Consider the following 20,761-nt stretch of genomic DNA (forward strand, 5'->3'; position numbering starts at 1 on the left):
TTCTGTATAAAAGGATCCCAAGTTACAGAGGAAATATGTCTGCTTTGTCATGGAACTGAGCACTGACTTCTTCAGACCCTGGTCAGAAATGGCTGTAAGGACAAGGTTGCTGTCTGAGTTAGCGAACTTTGCAGTTCTCTGGAGGACAAATTGTCTGTGTGTGTGTGATCCTGCTTTTTCCGTGGTCCTCCTGAAAAATGGTTTCAGTGCTCCGCAGCTGTCAAAGTTAAACTATTTACCTTTGTTATCTCTACCTGATGGACAGGGCTTTTTAAGGTGGTAAAAATACATGTAATCAAATAACTTGGACATTCATTAAGAGAACCTTGTTCAAGATGCATTTGGCTGAAAACTGTAAAAACTAAGTGTCAAGTGCCACATAGGATTGTCCTTGAGGTTCTCTTCCTTGTAAGCACTGAATATCTTGGCCTGTGCAAATAGATAGATAGTTTTTTAAATATCCCTAACCATTATGCTCATATTAACTTATCTTGCTGCCCTTTTCTCCTGGCTCAGGATAAATCATCTGTGAGACTTTTTGACAGAATTTTGGTACAGAAACACTTTTTCCATAGGTGCTGTCTGATAGTTGAATAGGTTGGTATTGTCTTTCATTTGGGGAATGCTTGAAAGGAAGAATTTGTTGTAAGACCTTATCTTGAAGTCTCTAATTTGTGCATTTCCTCTTCAGGGACAGCTGAAATGTAACTACTGTTACCTTAATGTGCTCCTGTGTTTCACATGAAGCTGGTACCTGATTAAAGAAAACGTTGGATACTGGCTTTTTAAACGTAGCTCTGTAAAACTGGCAAGCTGCAGACTTCAAATAGTTTGAATTGGACTAATTAACAGCAGATCCAGTGGAGATTGAAAGTTGGGGTTCTGCTCTTTACATAAAGTATCTTCTTTAAAAGGAGTTTATAAATGCATCTACAGATGTGTTTACACAGTAAAATGAAGTGGTTTGTCTCATATGCAGATGCTGATAAAAAATAAGGTGAAAAATCTCATTGCTGTCCTATCCTTTCATCTGTTCTGTTACTTCTTACCTGTGATACAATAACACCAAGGGAATATTACCACAGCTCAGTGTTTGTCTCTGTGGGGCTCAAGGATATAAAGTTGTCACTAGCACTATATGCTGCTGTACACAAGAGAAAAAAAAAAGCTTTGTAGCCCAAGGATGTTTGTTTAAAAATTGACTTTGTATCTGGAAAGGAAGTGTATATACAATGCTATCTTCTTTGGCTATACACAAAGAACAATGTTCACATAAAGCGTGTTGCTGTTTTTAAAGCAGTCTTCCTCTCCATCCTGAGGTGGTGGTGGGGGAGTGAATAATGACCCTTGGGCTGATGGAGCTGGGAGCCACTTATTTATAGCTCCTTTATAGGAGGCTGGATGGCAAGCTCTGTGCTTTGTCTGAGAAACCTAGACCATTAAGAATGCCTTTGCAGTAATATTTTTTAGGTAAATTAGTTACAAACTTTTCTTACTGTGCAGGTGCTACTGATGAGGCTTCATTGAAGGCCTTTACAAAAACCTTGTGTGGCTGTTACGTTGTTTCTCACCAATAAGCTGAGGTTTAAAAAGCAGTCAGTCTGCTAAAGATGTTTTGATGATAGAAAAGATTTTTTCAATGGCTTTTCTATTTTGAAGAAATAAAAAAAAAAATCACTGCATTAATTATAAGAAAATGTAAAATACTAATAAAGCCTCATTGGAACTGTGTTCATGGTGGTGAACTTCAGGACCTTGTATATGTAAATTAGATAAAGCTATTCCTGTCCCTTAGTTGAAGATGAAGTGTTTTGCCTTCTAGCCTTAAGACTGAGAATGGAAACCCAACTACCAGACTGTAATTTCCTCTCTACTGAAATGAAAATTGGATCAAAGCTTTTTCATTAAGGATGAATTATCACTCCTAATTTTCCAGTTTATTCACATGGGCTAATGTTGTAACTCTTGAAACAGTTTGATACTTAGCAATATATCAGAAAACATTACAAATAATTCGGTGCCAGAGGCTTATTTATAAAGATCAGCTGTTCAGGAATTTCTTCAAGTTACATTGGAAAACCCCATCTTTTTAAAGGCATTGTTAAGTGCACATATAGAAAAACTAAAAACTGCATGCAGTTTCCTTGAAGTGAATGCTAACTCTTTCCACAGTTAAAACTTCTTTTTTCTGATTGATTTCAGTACTCATCTGAGAAGCTGAACAAAAGTGGCAGCTTGTTCCCTTTCGAAATCAATGGTAAGTTCTTCAGAAACCTTAGCTGCGTTTTACTGAGGTAATTGGTATAGCAAGCAGCCTTTCTTTTGTAAATAAGGTGAGGGGGATGGAGCATGCTGCTGTAGAGCCTGCTGGTTTAAGCTGGTCTTTGAACAATACTGGGAATAGCTGGTTGTTAGTTTTGTACTTGTGATCTGCTTTGCATAGTAAAAAGCCCTTGTAACACTTTTTTTTTGTTCAATATCTGCCTTGGTGTACAGAAGCACACTAATGCTGTTTTTCATGGTAAACGTCTTCAGATTTCTCAGCTAGTAGAAATCTTTGTGCACCTTATTATATTCTTTGCCACACGGACCATCCAGCATGATGCAAACAGTAAGTTGAAGTCCAGGTGCCCTCAAAGAAGGGTTGTTTGCTTTTATTCCCCCTTGGTCCTATTAGTACAAGTTTTACTAGCAAAAACAAAAGTTCCAGTTATTGATACGTGAACTGTACTGCCTTATTAAGGGCTGGACTTTCAATTTTGCATGTTATTTTTTCCCTGCGATGGGAGGACTTTGATTTGCTCAGTGGGATTCCTCATAAAATGTGAATCTTGGTTTGTGAGGTTTCAAAGGCAAATGGTGCTTTGTCTTAAATAGCATCACCAACTACGCAGGTATCCTGGTGGGGGTCTGTTATAGACCACCCAACCAGGATGAAAAGAGGCAGAGAAAATACTCTGTAAGCAGCAGGGAGAAGCCTCACAATTGCTAGTTCTTGTTGTTGTGGGGGACTTCAATTTACCAGATGTCTGCTGGAAATACAATACACCAAAGAGGAAGCAGCCTAGGAGGTTCCTGGACTGCATGGAAGAAAACTCCCTGATGCAGCTGATGAGTGAGCTCAGCCAGGGGAGATACCCTGCTGGTTTTGAACAGGAAAGGGTTGGTGGTGATGTGGTGGTCAGAGGCTGCCTTGGGTACAGTGACTGGGGTTTTTGATCCTTGGAGAAAGGAAGAGGCAGGGATTAGGAGAACTGCCACCTTGAACTTCTGGAGGGCAGACTTCAGCCTGTGTGGGAGGCTGGTTGGCAGAATCCCTTGGGAGGCAGTCCTGAATGACCGAGGAGTCCAGGAGAGCTGGATGTGCTTTAGGAAGGAAATGGTAAAGGTGCAGGAGCAGGCTATCCCATGTGCTGAGAGATGAGGCAGTGGGGAAGAAGATTGGCCTGATTGAACAGAGAGCTTTGGCTGGAGCTCAAGGCTTAAAAAAAAGCCAGAAGAGTTGACCTTTGGAGGGAGGGAAAGGCAACTCAGGAGGACTACAGGGATGTTGTCAGGTTATGCGGGGAGAAAATTAGAAGGTCCAGAGTCCAAGAAGACCCTAATCTAGCTACTGCCATAAAACACAATAAAAAAATGTTTCTATAAATGCATTAGCAACAAAAGGAGGGCTAAGGAGAATAATCTCCATCTTTTACTGAATGCAGGGAGGAATACAGGGACAAAGGATGATGAAAAGCTGAGGTGCTTGATGCCTTCTTTGCCACAGTCTTTAACAGTAAGACCAGTTGTTCTCTGGGTACTCAGCTCCCTGAAGTGGGAGACAGGGATGGGGAGCAGAATGAAGCCCCCACAATCCAAGGGGGAAATGGTCAGGGATCTGCTACATCACTTAGACCCACCCAGGTCTGTGGGGCTGGACGGGATCTACCCAAGAGGACTGAGGGAGTCATGGATGGGCTCACTGAGCCACTCTGTCATTTTCCAGCAGTCCTGGCTCCCTGGGGAGGTCCCAAGTGACTGGAGGTCACCAAATGTGACACCCATCTATGAGAAGGGCCTGAAGGAGGGTCTGGGAACTACAAGCCTGTCAGTCTGGACTTTATGAAAGGCAGGTCCTGCTTGACCAACCTGATCCTCCTTCTCTAACAAGCTGACCTGTCTTGTGCAGTGAGGGAAAGGCTTCTCCCAAACAACAGGTGACAGGACAAGAGGCCTCAAATTGCACCAGGAGAGGTCTAGACTGGAATGTTAGCAAAAAATTCTTCACTGGAAGGGTTGTCAAGTATTGAAACTGGCTGCCCAGGGCAGTGGTGGAGTCACCATCCCTGCAGGCATTTAAAAGACATGTAGATGTGGTTTAGTGGTGGACTTGGTGGAGTTAGGTTTTAATGGTTGGACTCTGATCTTAGAGCTGTTTTCCAGACTAAATGATTAGGTGGTTCTGCCATGTAAACAATTAAAACATAGGTTCAACTCTTGACTTTTTTTTTTCTACATTAAACTTTTAAATAAGCCTCCTAGCCTGGAAGAAAGCTTCCTAAGGATTTTAAAAAAATCAGGTGAGTCCCAGCTAGGAAATTGTCCTGCAGTAGATGCTATGAGTTTCAAACATTAGCTGGATCTTGTTGTGTTGGCTCTTTTACTTGCATTGAATTATGGATGGTCCCTGCCTTGAAGAGCTTGCATGCTTAAGGCAAAGCACAGTATGTGGTTGTACCCATCTGAAAGAATGGAGGAGGAAAGACAGAGGAATTCTAATAAAACATGTTTGAATAGGCCAGCTGTCTGCACAGTTAAATGATTTTGAGACAATAGGGTGTTCTTTAAATAAGATCCAAATAAACAGGATAATCCATGACATACTTTGGGCATGGAACATGTACAACTATTTGGGTTTGCAACTTTTAAAGCTACTCAGCAAATCTTTTAGCTGTTGATTACTCTAAAACTTAGTTTAGAAAGTCAACCATAAGAATATATTAGTATTCAGTGTTTAGGTTCTATCTAGCTTCTTAAAATAGGTGTATGGGAAAAAAATGGGTATTTTAAATGTTCTTTCTTTAAAGCCCGGATAAGTGAAACTTATTTGGCTAATTGGTTTAAATTAGCAAATTTTCTAACCAAGCATGAAGCACTGTTAGCTGGCCAACAGTTTTGCTGCTTTTCAATTTGCAAATCCAAAGTCTGCTGTAGTTCTTCTTACACTTCATTGTATAATGTGGAGGAACAGCTGTAAAATGTGCAGAATGTTCTCAAAGAAACACTTCACAAAAGAGTGAGAGGCTGTGCTGGCAGACTGCATTTAACCCAGCGTTGCCACTTCAGATGAGAAGTTGTGCGCTATGTCTGCATTCACAGTAAAATTTGCAGGAGGTTCTTAAGGGATACTTAATTTTATGCATTAAATTAAGATCTGGGTTTTTTTCTTCAGAGTGTAAGGGGAGAAGGCAACAGTCTTCAGTCTGATTTAATTTTATACCGATTCTAATTTAAAACAAAGCTTTTCTGAGCAGAGAATGTGAACACCCTTTGCAAGTTTTCTTTATTGAAGTGTTCTTAATAGAAAAGTGTAAGAGCTAAATGAAGAACAACAGTCTGAAGTGATTATCCTGCTCTTGCATAAAAAAAATAAAAATAAAAAGTTCCCTGATGGTTTCTCATGTTAATCTGTTTTGGTTGTTCACTGTTACATGGTGTAATTGTGGTATGTGCTGTACAGTAGGAAACTGTCCCTGTTGCTCACTAAAAAAAAAAAAAATTGTAATTATTCAGCATAAAGGAAAAAGTATTAATAAGGTACATATATATTGGAATACCTAGATTGCTTCCTGATGAAATACTTTGGTCTTTGTGGCTTTTTTGAAATTTCTACCTTTTTTTCAGCATGAAATTTTGATTGAGAGCTGAGTATTTATGGCTCATCCTTCTAAAGATGATTTAGATGGCTTTACATTAAACTAGGTTTAAAACAAATTGTTCTTTCCCTTTTCCATCTTTCACCTGCATCTTTTTTTTTCTTTGCTTTCAGAAGACAGTCCCTGGAAAGCTTTAAATGGGGGTTACCCGATCCAGCCTGACACAACCAGGAATTCAGCTTACCCTTTCCCAGTGTGCCCGTTCAGCACCAGCGCTGCCAGCAATGGCAGCGTGCCGTGGCAGCAGGAATCCTCCAGCACGTCCATGGTGTCAGGATGGATCAGTGAGTTAAACCTTAACGAGAACTCGGGTCAGCCCCTGGCACCGCCCACCAAGCGCCACTGCCGGTCCCTGTCGGAGCCGGACGAGCTGGCTCGCTGCCGGTCGCCCTGGAAGCCCGGCAGCTCCAAGGTTTGGACTCCTGTGTCAAAGAGACGCTGTAACAGCGGCGGCAGCGCGACCTTGCAGCGCTGCAACAGCCATGGAAGTGCCACCTTGCAGAGAAGCACAAGCATCAGCCTGCCACAAAACATCCTGTCCCTAAACAACGTCTTCACCATCACCAGCTTCAACACCTCTCCAGTACCCAGACCTTCCTCTGCCAGCAGCGGGTTTGTGGACAGCAGCGAGGGCAGCACGAGCTCCAGCACCCGCTGGAATTCCGGAGGCCCTTGTGACTTTAACCCAAGGCGCCGCCTCTCCCTCTCCCAGGAGCACATCACCGAGACAGGAAATCTCTTGCCTTCAGCCAACAGCACTCCCACCTCCACACCCGAGCTCAGCCGGCGGCAGGGCTTGCTGAGGTGCCGCTCGCAGCCCTGCGTCCTGAACGAAAAGAAAAGCCGGCTGAAGCGCAGACGGGAGGAGGATGTACGATGGAACAGGCCATCGTTAGACTTTTTTAAAATGACACGGGTGAGATTTTACTTTCCTCAGTGTGGGAAGGGAGCTCTTGCAGAAAGGCTGGCTCTAGATCAGCGGCATTAATGTGTGGTTGTTGCAGTTTTGCTTGTGCCCCGTATCCATCACCTTTGGCAGGAGAGCAGGTTGCTTGCACTATACCCTAAAGCAACTTACATTTCGCTTGTGAAACACAGTTCTTGAAGTCCATTCTACTTGGTATAGAGTGCTGAGGGCTCTGAAAAGATGCTTAAAGCAGAGGCCACAGAAAAATGGCTTCCTTTTTGAAAAGCAAGGAAGCCATGGGGAATGGAGTAGACACAGTCGCAAAGAATTTACACCACTGTGTTCCCAAATGCAATGATTTCTGAGTAATCTTAGTGCAGGTCTGTTTGATTAAGCCTCCCCTTAGTTTGAGTAATTCCATAAAGCTAAATAAGAGCAAGCAAACCCCTGTATAAATGGATTAACTAAAGAAGCTGCTAATAAGCAGTTGGAAAGAGATAGTGTTCTAATATGGCAACTCCAGGTACCCCAGCTCAATGGAGAGGTGCTTTACTCCAGAATTTTATTTAGAATTCTACTTCCCTCATGAGAGTAGAGGTGCTGATTCTATAAAAGAAACTAGAAAACTGCACTTCGTTCTTATACTTTGCATGTAATACAAATTCATGTAACAGAGCTCTTTTTTTTTTGAGCTTCTTTGTCCATAGAGTTGAGCGCTACAGTTCAAAATGTAAAACTGAATCTAACATTATGGTCAGAGAACACTTTGTGCTTGTGAATATAACCCTACTGCCTTCAACAGATACCAGACTTAGAAGGCTTGTGTGATAGTTCTGTTATGACTAGTGGTGAGGAGGCAGTTTGCAAAAGTAGCAGTACAATTGTGAGGAGGAGACATAGTTGTGCACCAGTGTCCCTGTATGTGATGCACTGTGCAAAATGAAAGCTGAATAGGGCACGGTGTTGGCTAGAACATGCAGTTTGTGGTACCCCAGTATTAGCAGGCTTTACATCAAAATACATGGGAAAAATACCAGGAAGACAGATACTGGAGCTGTCTGATGCTAACTAATTTATATCCACTTGGCTAAAAGTCTCTATGATGACAACTGTCCTTCCCTTCTACTTTTGTGAAGCAACGGCCTTCTATCTTAATGGATGTTCTTTAAAAATACATTTTTGGTGAAGCTGTGGGGTTAGAACGATCTGTTTAGTTATTGACGAGGTTGGTAACCAGCTCTGTTCTAGGTATGACTAGACAGTGTTCTGAGTTTTGGCTAAGATGCAAGTTTGCTAGTTAGCTAATCAGATCTTACCTGTTTCTCTGTGTTAATCGCTGCTGGGATTAGTTTGCTAATCTAGACCAGAAGTATTATTGGATTTGCCTTTCAACTGCCTGTGTGGTCTAATGCAGGTTTCTTTATGTAAAATTTAAAACCTGCCCCTTTATTGGCTAGACTGGATGCTTACATTCTTTGGGTTCTGGAGTGAAATGCAATATTTCAGGCTACTGAATAGCTTCAGTTGCTCAGATCTTACCCTTTTAAGTAATCCATACAGCAGAGTGTAGGGAGGAAACCTGTTATAGCCCATGTCTATAGGAAGTTTTTTGGTTGTTTAGATTTGCTGCAGAAATGTATAAGCCACTAATACCTAGCCAGTCTTGACTACTTTTTCCTGTAAGACTGTTTTGAAGTGATGATTTCATGGTAAGTAGTTAATTCTGCAGTATCAAGGCCTGATGTTTTCTTTCCAGCTATTTCAGTAGAATCTTCCTATTGAGATACTACTATGTTTTTAATCAAAGGCACAAACTATAACTTGGAAATATATCAATTTCCAAACATGCTAAACTTCAATGAAAACATCAGTTTAAAAACTAAGCAAATACTGGAAACATTTGAAGTAATAATTGAATTAGGTTTCCAAGAAATAACAGGTTTTTTTAGAATGTCAGCTTCCTTGCCCATTATATTGTTAGAAGTCTTTATATCTTAACTTCTCTAAGTGCCCCAAATCCTGGCAGATATATGTGCTTTGAAATTTATATTGTGGTATTAAGCAAAATTACTGCTGTGCAAAATATCGTGAGCTAATACTACAGAAGGCTTGTTTTGAAGTGTCATACAAGGTGTCCTATATCTGCATAGAGCTCAGTGAAGATCAGGGCTACCATCAGGGAGAGTTCAGTAAGACCTTCCTTTCATGTATCTTGATGGCTCCTTATTGTTTCCAAAAATACTTTCTCTCTGTGATTTCAAATTCACTTCCAAGTCAGTTAATGAAAGACCTCTGTTGAAAACAAACGCTTTTAAGGATTTTTGGTTTAAGCTTTACTTCAAATATTTTGATGTTCTCAAATCTTCCCAAAAAGCTCAACTTACCAACTAGTTGCTCAAAGCCAGGTCAGCAGTTACATAATAGTGCTTGTGGAGAACTTAACATGGGTCAGATATGATATATGATAGATTTGAAGGTGGTATATTGGAGCCACACCTGCTTGAAGATGAAGGTTTTGGGGCTGCAGACATTTCTACCAATGCTCTGGTGTCCTGAGAGGTTGACACAAACATCTGCCAAAGTTGTAGAAGGCTTCTCAGCAAAGAGTTCTCTCAAATCAGTATTTATCAGCACTAAACGGATTATTTACTTCAGCTTGAAGCTAGGGCTCTTACTTCTGAATGAAGATCTTGAATGGCTGTGGTCAGGTGAAGCTTTAGAGGCAGAAGGGGATGAAAAGTGTTTTCTAGTTTGATGTGTTTTATTTTCTTGTTTTTGTTTTGGTATTAGTTGTTTGTTTTGGGCTTTTTTTTCATTCCTGAACTGGTTTTTTGCTGGTTGAGTTCTGTAAACATACTTGCTGGTTGCTGCTTCAGTAGATAATAATTTGATAAATGTTAGTGCTAGAAAATCAAAAGTCTGATTCTGAAAGCAAAGTTTCCATTGTCATTGCTTTTTACATTCAGAATTCATTGATGAGAAAATTCAGGTTATTAATTTATTCATGCTGCTCTTAATTTCCATCCTTGTTCATGGCTTGCTCCTTCCACTGTTGCATCTTTAATATTCTGATTTGTGTCTTTCTTTAGAAGAGGTAAAGAAATTGGGCAGCCCTGAATACCATAAACTGTTTATTTCCATGTACTTTCACTTTGTTTTATTCTTCCACAGACCTTCACACTTCACTGCACTCCCCCTCTGGTTTAGGTTTTCATTCCCTCTTGGGAAGCAATATGCCATATCTTCAGTTCTCATGGAAAATGCTACATTAATATCCAGTAAAGTGAGTGATTCATGTATGTAGAAAGAGACTGAAGTGTTCAGGCAGATTGGTGTACACCCCTGCTTAGCTCACATAGTGCTAAATTCTGGAAGGATCTTTTTCTAGACTAGAATCTGAAAATACAAACTTGTGAAACATCAGACCTTCTAGGACATGAAGACAGCTGTAAAAACAAGTGGAAGAGACTGTAGGAAAAGATAACAAAATACGATAGCTGTTTTCAGCCCCGGAAGGCTCAAAATTACTTTCTCCATTCAGTTTTGTGTGCGAGAGGAGCTGTAGGAGTTGCAGCACAGCAGAACGTGGTGTCTGTGCCCGCTGAGCATTTGTTCACAGCCAGCCCAGTCAGAAGCTGGCTGCAGTGAGCAGTGTCAGCCTTCCTCCATGGCAGCAGACACCCCGTCACCCTGGTGTTTGGAGATGCCTGCGTGTGGCAAAGCCTCTCTGGGCTTGAGCTCTCCTGCAGCAGATCCACTCTGGCTCAGAGGCTGCCACAGAATGAGTCAAGGTGGTGTTTGGACTGCTAACTGCACTGTGAGGAGAGAAATGTTTCTTTACTGAAGTGGAAACTGCTGAGTTTTTTTCCAGTGTTCTGCTTCGTGAGTCACGTCAGTTGATCCTGAGGTGCGACAAGGAAAGAGCAGCCAAGAGGTTGCACATGTTTTTCTTGTGTGTAAGCGAGTTTTACTGTGACAGTGAGATTTAATTCTGTTTTAGATCAAACAAAACACTGTAGTTTGAAGTCTTTCTGGTGTTCAACATTCTTGTGTTACTCCTCCCCCATTGTGGTGGTATGAGGTTCCAGAAAGTAATAATCCTGGTATCATACTTAAAAATCCCAAACTATTTGTGTTTTCTGTGAAGTGGTGCTTGATCTGTTTAAATAGTTAATATCAAATACCTGGCTCTATTCGCATAAGTAATAGTTTCAACTACTGAATCCTGGGGCATCTCGTGCATTAATTAACATTAGACTGATAAGGCAACGCAATGAAGAGTTTTAAGGGTCTCTAAGCAGTCAAATAACTCAGGGACTGAAGTTGTAATTTCCTAGTACAGGGTGCTTCTTTTCTTAGAAATGCTTTAAAGTCATCTGGATTTTATGCTACTGGATTTTCTTGGTACTGAGAGAGATCCTAAGTGCCACACCAGGTCAAGCCAAAGCTGCAGCTGGCACCCTGCCCAACCACAACAGCTGCTTTGAGGGATGCAGGAACAATGAATGTGCAATGTGATACTTCCTCCAGCATGGCCTGGCTCCTGCCAGTGTGCATCTTGGGGGCTTCAGAGTGTGCATCAGTGGTTCAAACTCTGACAACTAGTGCTAGAGCTGTTTTCTGTTGATAATCAGCTTTTTAAACCCTGTATCTTGGACCTCCACTAGTGTCACACAGCAGTTAATTTTTGTAAACAGTTCTTCATCACCTGCAACACCTGAATGCTTGATCAAGTCTTTCTTGAAGTTTCAGCTCTTCAACAGGCAAAACAATTGGATGACTTTGATCCTTAAAGTAAACTGAGCTGCAATTGCCTTATGACTGTTGCCTTTATGATGCAGCTTGCAGTGATGTAATGGCTCTATATAGTAACAAGGGCTTCTCACAGGGTGAGTGTGAACAAATGAGTCAAATATGTTCAAATTTGACCAAACCAGCAAAATTAGTATCAGTTACATGTGAGAATAAGCAGCAGGACTAATTGGTAGTGATTTCCACAGCAGTTTAAAAACATATACAAAGCAGGAGGTGAATGTTGGGCGTGAATATGTGTCCCTGAAGGGTGGGAGGAGGAGGCAGTACTTAATAAAGGGCAGAGCACATCAGCAGTGTTATAACTGAACTTGTGTCAGGCGGCTGCTGCTTTTATTACAGGGGCCTTCCTGGTAACTCCTGCTCTCAATTGTGCAATCTCTGCATCCACTTGTTTCAATTTGTGTGGGCCAGTTTGTAGAAGCCAGTGTGAGTAGATGCAAGGGTGAGCTGTAATACTAATTATTTTATTTAGGTATATATGCCAGGGTAACAAAACGTGTGGTTGCAGTCTGAGAACTACCAGGCAATGGCCGGTTTTTGCCCTTTGAGATTACTATAATGGTTAGTATGGGGACAGGTTTATGAATTAGCCATACTGTGACCTCACCAAGTTTAAGCAGAGTAAATGTGGAAGCATTCTTCTTGAGTCTTTGAATTCTTGTTGTGATTAGTGCACTGAAGGAGCTGCTCCCTTTTGTTAAGCTGTCTCCCAGGTTGCTGTTTTAGCATGGGCACAATGAAGAAGTGATACAAGTCCCTCTCTAAGCTCACAGGGTGCCTGCCCTATGAGTCAGGGCTGCACTGGCTAAAGTAGGTTAAGTGCTGGCTCATGAAGTTCATTCAGATTGTGTTCTGGAAATAGTAAACATGTTGCTTTAAATGGCTTGATATGCTTATGTAAAGCTTGTCTCTTGCAGTCTCCTGTCTAAATGCGAACAAACAGGTTATTTAGGGTAGATGTAATTTCTGCTTGTGAAGTCAGCAAAGGCTGTTGTGTGCCCTGCACACGAGTGGAGTGTGATTTGGGGAAGGTCTTTGACACAACTGCAGCATGTAATCACTTAAGCTCTTGTGATTCACTTGCAAGATGCACTACAGCATCTCTTGGTGTGTCTGAATGTAGGTCTGGTTTTTCTACCTGTGTATGACATGTTGCAATTAGTGGTGCATTGATGGTGCAGCACTGCTCAGATAAAATAGATGGTAGATGGCCTTGCACTGTATGTGGGTATCTTGTGCTGCAGGGCACCCTCAATGCCCTTGGGATTTGGAGTATGGTTTGTGGAAAATACGATACAGATGAGTAATATGTACAGAAGGATTGAGCTGGGGCTGATTGGGATCAATAAAATGGTAGCAAATATAGATGTTTAACACTAGTAGTTTCCCTTTGTATAAGATTAAGTCTGAAAAGAAAAGCTAAGAATGAAGTAATTGAGCCAGGAACAGAATTTTAGTTCTTTTTTGAAGATTTGATACCTATTACCAGGGGAACCTTTAACTTAACATTTGAAAAATAGAACTAATTCTGGCCTACCTTTACTTTGAAAAACACTTCAGGGACTTGTTGGGCTTTTTTTTCTTCCTGTGATGGTAATTGCTGTAAGTGATCATAAATCAAGAAAGCAAAAGATAACTTGATTTGTATTTCAAATATCAACATTGTGTCAAAATTGCCCAGCTAAATAAAACAGTGATTTAAATCCATTTTGTGTAGTTCTAGGCATGAACATAATTTATAGCTGGATATAAGTTGTGAGCAATGGATCTCAAGGAGAATTTTTCTACTCTTTGCCCATGCAATGTCCCCCTATGTGCAAGAGACTAAATACTTGAATATTCCAGTGTGGTTTTTCTTTGAGTAATCTTGTCTTGGAGGACAAATGTCTGAATGAAAATGAGTACAGTAAGATACTTGCAGGTTTTCTAAGCTTCAGTAGAGTTAAGATAAACTCCTGCTATGCCTGCAGGATTTTAAACAATGAAGCACAAGTTGACTTCAGTCTGCTACAGGTTGGTCAAGCTATATTTGTTGGTTGTAAATCAGTTAAGAGGCCAGAGTGTTGCTAAGGTCGGGAAGAAATTCTCTTTGGAGAGGAACAGATATGTCAAAGGTAGGAGCAGTTTCTTGAGATGCCTCCTCCTGTGGCGTTTACTTTTTGAGCAAACTTCAGTGATGGCTGGTGGCAGTCCCAGCACCACTGTTACTGCTGGAAGAGCACAGGTGTTCCTGAGCTCTGCACCTCTCTGGACAACAGATGTCTAACAGATCTCCAAGTATTTGGACTTAGACTGTTTGTTAAATTTGCCTCTCTGAAGTTAAGCAATATGCTTCTGCTGTGTAGTGTGATTAAACCCCCCATATTCTCAAATTAAATAAAAAATAGTGTGCAGCAGTTTGAATCAAATTTTGTGTGAGTAGCTATTTACGTTTGGCTCTCAATCTGTAAAAAAACAACTGTGGAAATCATGGCTGAGGAAAGATGTCCTAAACCATCCTGTCTTATTCTCTGTTGATGCATGATTACTTCCCACAATATGTGTTTTTCTAGTATTTGGCCCACTGTAGCCTTTAAAATGCCTCCAGGGATGTGGTTGCCTTAGCAGATAAAAGAGTCTTTTGTGGGAAGCAGGGGCAATTTTGCCTAAGCTATAAAAGTTATTCAGACTCACTTAAGATAGTCTCATGTATTTTTGGATCTCTTTCCTACTGCCATGATAATATGTCATGGAAATAGAACTTTAATCTTCCTGGTCTTCTAGTTAATAAAAACTAGTGAGATGTCTTAGTCTCTGTTTGAAAACAACTTCTGCAGGAGCAAGAGGAGGAATAGCAGATATTAAATGTGGTACCTAGAGCCTGGGAGCCTGTATCCAACTGCACTTCTCTGCTTTGTGAAAAATTTATGAATGACTCTGCTTTTTTGGCCTGGAAGTTTTTTTCCCATGATTTAGAGACTTACACATGAGCAGGAGTTTTTGCTCTGAGAAATATTAGCCAGGGATGAGAGCTTCTTGCAGAACTTCAAGGACTTCAGTAGTGCCGTCTGAGGTGTTCAGCTAGATCTCCATTTCCAGTCAAACATTCAGACTATTCCAGTCAAACATTTAGACTTTCCCTAATAATTAGGTCTCTTACTTTAAACCTCTTCAAAGTACTCCAGTAAAATAGGTTAATGTAATGACTATTTTATAGAAAGTGATGAACCTTTTTCAATCATCTTAAGCCTTATTTACCCTATTTTGTAAGGTGTGATACAGTTGTTACTTCCTATGTTGAAGTACTTAGGTTAGAAATACTCAAATGCTGGTTTCAGAACTAAAAAAAAATATTCTTTAATGTGTGTGCTCCAAATCTTTAAAAGAAACCCCCAACAACCAAAACAACACCCCCCCAACTTTATTTTATGCCATTATAAATCAGTACAGCATTCTTCTAAGCTCCTTGATCATATGTAGCAGCTAGTGCTTGTCTCTTGCTGTGTCCATTGTTTGAGCAGGAATTTGTTTAAATAACAGTAGTATTTTCAGGGGGATATGAAACTATTTTTAGAGTATGCATTTGTGGCATAAGTAGTTGACTTAGGCTTAAAGACAGCTTTTGAACCTTGTCAAAAAACTATTTTCCACTGGGCGTTATGTTACTATCTGACAATCAGTTTTGAGTTGAATTTTGTCATTTCAGGCATAGTTGTATGGCTCTTTCATCCTTCTAATCCTAAATAGATGAACTACACATCTGTTGTGTGAAAGTAACGTAGGAGGTCTCTAAATTTTTCTATTTCAAGAGTGACTTTGTTAACATCAGTTAAAAAGCTTATCTATAATTACAGTTCGTATTAACACCGTGGTGTTGTGAAACTGATGTTCATTTTCCATCCCTTCCCAGATGGTTTTTAATGTGAAGCGTGTGAAAATCTTTTATTTTTGAAACTGGGTATTATGCTTAATAACTAGCAAAGCAAGGTAGCAAAATCAAGCTTTAATTTTTTAAAATTAGTTCAGGCACTGTACCAGGTGTAAACAAAAGTACTCTTGTACAAAGAGCTGAGAATTTTCACCAAAATGTGCACAGCAGCAGTGCCTAAGGACAACACTTGTGCCATGACTGACTTTAAAGGGCCTTTGGGGAGCAAACATTAGGAGCTTTCTCTGCTACTGGGGAGGTGCAGAGACTAAGTGTAGTTTTTAGTTCTTTAATATGTTGTCACAAATTTTTGTGGAAGTGAGAACAGTTTCTTAAAAATGAAGAATAGTATCTAATCTAATACATTTTCTTCAGAAGGAGGTGAGCACTGTATAAACTTTCCAACATCTGCCTATAAGAAAGGCAGGACAGGTCATAACTTAATTTGACAATGAATCTTGTAGGGCATAAGATCCCAGATGGTGTCAATGGTGTGTAGCTACTGACCTGACTTGTCTGAGCTTTTCATGTAAAACTTGTGGGCTCTATCCAAGTAACATGTAACTTAGCTTGAAGTGGATTTAATTGTCAGAGACACTGCCCTGTGGAATTCATTTTCCTTTTGAACAGTCTGTGTGAACCTTTATGGCTGCAGAACACGTATAGATGGTGTAAGCTCTAAGGGCTTCCTGGCAGAGCAGTGCTGGCTTTAGAGTGTAGTTATTGCAAGAGAGATGTAGGAGACTGTAGCAGCAGACTGGGCAGAGGAGTTTGGGTCCTCTATGCTTGATGGTATAGTATCAATGAAACAGAGAGATACTTGAATTTCACAGTATTTTTGATTTTCCTTAAAAGATTTTTTTTTTACTCAAGTAGAAGCCTCTCTGATAGCAATTAATGTTTGCTCTATCAGTTTCTTGAACTTAACAGTTTAGATAATTCTGCAGTTGAATGAAGCTGGAGAAAAGGGCATGTGTAATTAAATACGAAATGAGATGTTGAAACTACTGCTTCTCAACTTCCTCCCCATTATTTTTGAATCTGGGATGTAATTGAGATTCCTCCTGCTCCATCCAATAAAGTGTTTATTGGGAAGTTAAATTAATTTTTCCAGTAAGTTGTATAGGTGAAAAAAAGTAACTTAAACTGTACCTTTTTTTTACTTCTTTACAGACCCTCCATCACTGGATGTTTTAGTTTTCTTGTGTTTTATGTCGATGAAGATGTGCTAACTGTGAAACACTTCACAACCTCTGTTGTGTAATTTTGAGTTTGGGCTCTCCAACTACTTGAAGTTCTGTTGTTTAAGCATGTCCTTAGGCAAATGGCAGTGTGCAAGGCACTGGTATACAATATTATCTTCCCTGAAGCTCTGCTTTCCTGTGGTCACTCTGCAGCATGTTAGTGTCATGCATGCTTTGAAATTACAGAGGGTTTGGTTATAGAGGCCACTTTAGCATTTGTTTTTCCCTTCCTCACTCCCCTCCCCTTGCCACCCCTGTGGTTTGAGTTTTCTATGAGGAGGACTCAAAGGAAGGGAAGCTGAATTCCTTTTCCTTGTTTTCATCTTTCAAATACAATGGTGATTACAATGTCTCTATGAAACAGGCATTATATTTTGGTAATGATGTTTTGTCTCAAAGTGAGTGAGTCATCTTCTGACTGCCAGGCTTGAGAATATGACAGTCCTTAAGAACTTTCCATATGAGGAAGCAGTAACAGATTTGTGGGATGGCTAATGAATCATGGATAATTAGTGTCCTGGTCCTGCAAAGCTTTAGCATCTGACAGGTATTTTTACTTTTAGTGGGATGGTTTAGAGAAACATTCTCTACCCAGTTTATGATTTGATCTAATATGTGAAACCTTTAAATGCCAACTTTTTACATCGTGGTACAAAACCAGTATGAATTGATCTCACAGGGTTACCTTCTGGACTTCTTTTATTTGCTTAGTTCTTGTATATTTTAGGGCATTACAGATTAAGCTAGAATCTATTCAAAATGAAATTGTAGTCTATTAAAAAGTAATTATTATTATTATAGTAAGGGGGACAAGTGATGTATTTTGCCTGTATTGGTGTGCATGTAGTGCTAGCTTCATGCTGATTTAGATGAGAAGGATCCTTGATATATCAAAGACTGTGTTTTTAGCATAGTTCAAAGTATTACAAATAATTACTTCAGTAAGCTAGATGTTTCCAGTTGCCAGTATTTGGCTTGTTCTGAGAGTAGCCTGGGGCAGTTAATCATCAGAGCTCACACTTGTGTGAGAGTCCTGCCCATAGCATTTGGCATCTGCTGAACTTGAGTGGTCTCCAAATCCCTGCTATTTCCGAGCATCTGATGTTGTTCCTATATAGCTCTGTGCTTGGTACAAAACTAGTGAAATTCCTTTGGTTATTGACGATTTTTTGACACTAGAGCTTGTTAGTCTTTGTGCCTTGTCCAAGGAGCAGCCGTTTTTGAGAAGGAAGGCCTTTCAAAACAAGTGTTGTAGAGCAGGAAAGCTTTTCCGAAGAGCTCCAGGGCATATCTCAGGCTTCTTGTGTAGTCTCTGATTTACGGGAGCAATTGTTCATACTGATGACAGATCCTTCAGGCAGAACCAGCAGGTCCTCTCCCATTACCTTCAGCTTCTACCAGGCTTGAATTCAAACATGCTTTTAATTTTTCCAATCCTGTTTTAGTAAATAGGCCCAGTTAACTGAGACTTGATTGATTTTGGTACCAATGTAAGTACCCGAGGATTAATCTGCAGTTTGCCAAGTTGTTGGAGATGATGCCAGACTTCAATGTGATGCTTTTACCTCTTCCTGCCATGAACAAGATGAATATCTAGGTAACTTAAAAAAGGGTAGGGAAGGGGGTTGGGAATTGCTGTCCATCTAGGGCTCCATTTCAAATGCATCTGGACCTGGCTAATGCAGATCTTGTGGAATTCCCCCCTTCATTATGATGAAAAAGCTCCTTTACTTGTAGCTGCGATTTCTAATTAATAGAGTCCTTAATTTGTTAGAAAAAGCTTTTTAGGTTGAGCAGTGTTAGAGGGGAGCTTTTTTTTTTTTCCAGTCTCGCTCCTTAAAGTGATCTTGCTGTCACAAACAGATTTAAATTTTCTGTGCTAAAGCATAACTGATAACTACATTCCAAACTGGAGTTACACGGGTCTTGAAGTTTGTCAAGAAGTGGCCTTGTGGGTTTTTTCTAACCACAGCAGAGTCTTTTCTTGACCTAGTTATTTTTCAACGGCAGATGACTGTTTTTCTTACCTTGAACATTGTTGCCTGAAGGAGTTAGTCTGATGGTTTGACACAGGGTTTGGAGAACCTCTGGTCTCTGCCTGATACTGTTGAATTTGGATGCTATTCTGCCCAGCTGTGTTCTTAAAAAAAAAGTAAGTTTCTTGAACTTGAAAAGCTCCTTCAGTAACAGGCCTTGAAAAAGGAAACCTTTGTCTGCACATAAGGCTTTTTCCTCTAGGATGAATCTTACATGATACAAACCTAAAGTACAGAGCCGTTCTACTGGGAGTCAATATTTTTTTCAGATGGCATTTAAGCATCTTTACAAAATATATGTCTGTGTTTACTGGGAATAGCATGATGTCTGCTGGCTAATTTTATATGTCAAAAAACTTTTTTCCTCCTAAGTGTTGCCAGCTTCTTTCCCTGTTACTGTATCTGTGTGTTCCTGCATGTGCTTATGTTTTATAAGAATGTTATGGACTATTACTTGCTGCTGTAAGCTGGCTTTCTTTTGGAGGGAGGATAGCAGAACTGAATGTTGGAAGCAGGAGAGATTCTTTCTCTATTACTGTGTGAGAACAGGACATGTGCAGAATTGAGTTTACATAGCTTGCCACCCCTCGGGTTCTGCTTCATGTACATTGCTGTTCTGTGAGTCCCTTTGGCTTTGCTGTGAGTTATTTTTGCAGCTCTGCTCTGCTGCTTTCTGTTTAGGGATTTTTTCAAGTTCTTTGGTTTGGTGTCAAAATCCTGTTTAGATCCTTGTAGAGAATAACTTCAGAAAACCAGCTGTCCTTCCTGGTGTGAGCATCGCTAAGTCCTGCTCCACCTTCATTGTGGCAGTAAGGAATATTCAAAGGCTTGTAGCAGAAGGATCCAGTGGAACTGAGTTCTTTGATCCTCTTGTGTGGTGCCATGACCTACAGTTAGTCCTATATAAATACACTGAACTATTCTTAGGCTACTGTAGAAGCTGCCTTATACAAAACATTCCCTGACTAGGTAGGCTTGGGATCTAGTGACCCTGATGTTTGCTGGATGTTGTTTGTATGATGTTGTCGTATCTGAGAGCCAGGGCTGAGAGTGTCCAGCACCTGTGAAGCCATGTGAACTCACTCAAACATCTCCCTGTCCACTCTTTGCTCCCAGACACACAGGACATCCCTCTGCTAATGTGATCAATTCTTTTTGTGGCTTGTACTTGTATTTTTTTAGTGAATCTGCTTCTGCAATCAATGACTATGGTTTTGAATGTTTTACATTACCATATTAAATTGAAATCCACTTAGCATAGTTCTGGATTTTTCTGTCTTAATACGTATTCTGAAAAATATGAAGACCTTTGGGGAACCATGAGACAAGTTGCATGTGTGGCAGTCAGCAGCTAGATGATGGTGGCAGAAGGGTGAAAACTGCCCTAAAGGTCTTTTCCCAAGCAGAATTTGGCAATATCTTTTTTTTTTTTTTAATTGCCACTGTCAGTAGTTTGATAGTCTGGAAGTTAGTGCCTTAAAGCTACGGTTTAAAAAAAGCATACTAGTGTACTTGAGGAGGGGATGCCAGAGTTTGAGGGGGAAGGAAGGAATGTCCTCTGCAACCTTTTTAGTGTATGCTCTAGGTCTGTGAATAGCTCTCAATGCCTGTCTCTTCCAATTATTAATTTCCTGAGCAGCAGTGTTTGTAAAGCTGATGTTCTTGAGATGGCTTTTGGCTTCAAATGTCTGTTTAGGCATAAATGCTATTTTTTTCTTCAGGTATGAGTCTACTGATACGTGCTAGATCTTCTACTGTAGGAGTTGCATGCACCTGTGAAATAACTTCAGTTAAGATTCCTGTTCTCCTGAGTAGTGATGAAACCAACTGCCGGTTGCACAAAGCAAAAATCAATATACTGCCACATTCACCACAACTAATAGCGGTGATTTGAGGTGTTTCTCTGTCCTACAGTAACTTGTGGGAGTAGCAGG

General features: G+C 40.4%; 1 protein-coding gene across 2 annotated transcripts in view; it reads left to right on the forward strand.

Moving 5' to 3' along the window:
- FAM53A (family with sequence similarity 53 member A) overlaps positions 1–20,761 on the forward strand; it is a 70,462-nt gene that overhangs the window by 25,596 nt on the left and 24,105 nt on the right. The window contains exons 3-4 of one of the 2 annotated variants that reach the window (XM_066185317.1): positions 2,203–2,257; positions 6,032–6,834. In XM_066185317.1, coding sequence (XP_066041414.1) covers positions 2,203–2,257; positions 6,032–6,834 — 858 coding nt within the window. The remainder of the gene's footprint in view (positions 1–2,202; positions 2,258–6,031; positions 6,835–20,761) is intronic. The other variant, XM_066185318.1, reaches the window with a different exon arrangement.

The sequence above is a fragment of the Chamaea fasciata genome, unplaced genomic scaffold (assembly GCF_029207755.1).
Source record: "Chamaea fasciata isolate MVZ Bird 193981 ecotype frontalis unplaced genomic scaffold, bChaFas1.0.hap1 SCAF_6, whole genome shotgun sequence".
NCBI classification, from domain to species: Eukaryota; Metazoa; Chordata; class Aves; order Passeriformes; family Sylviidae; genus Chamaea; species Chamaea fasciata.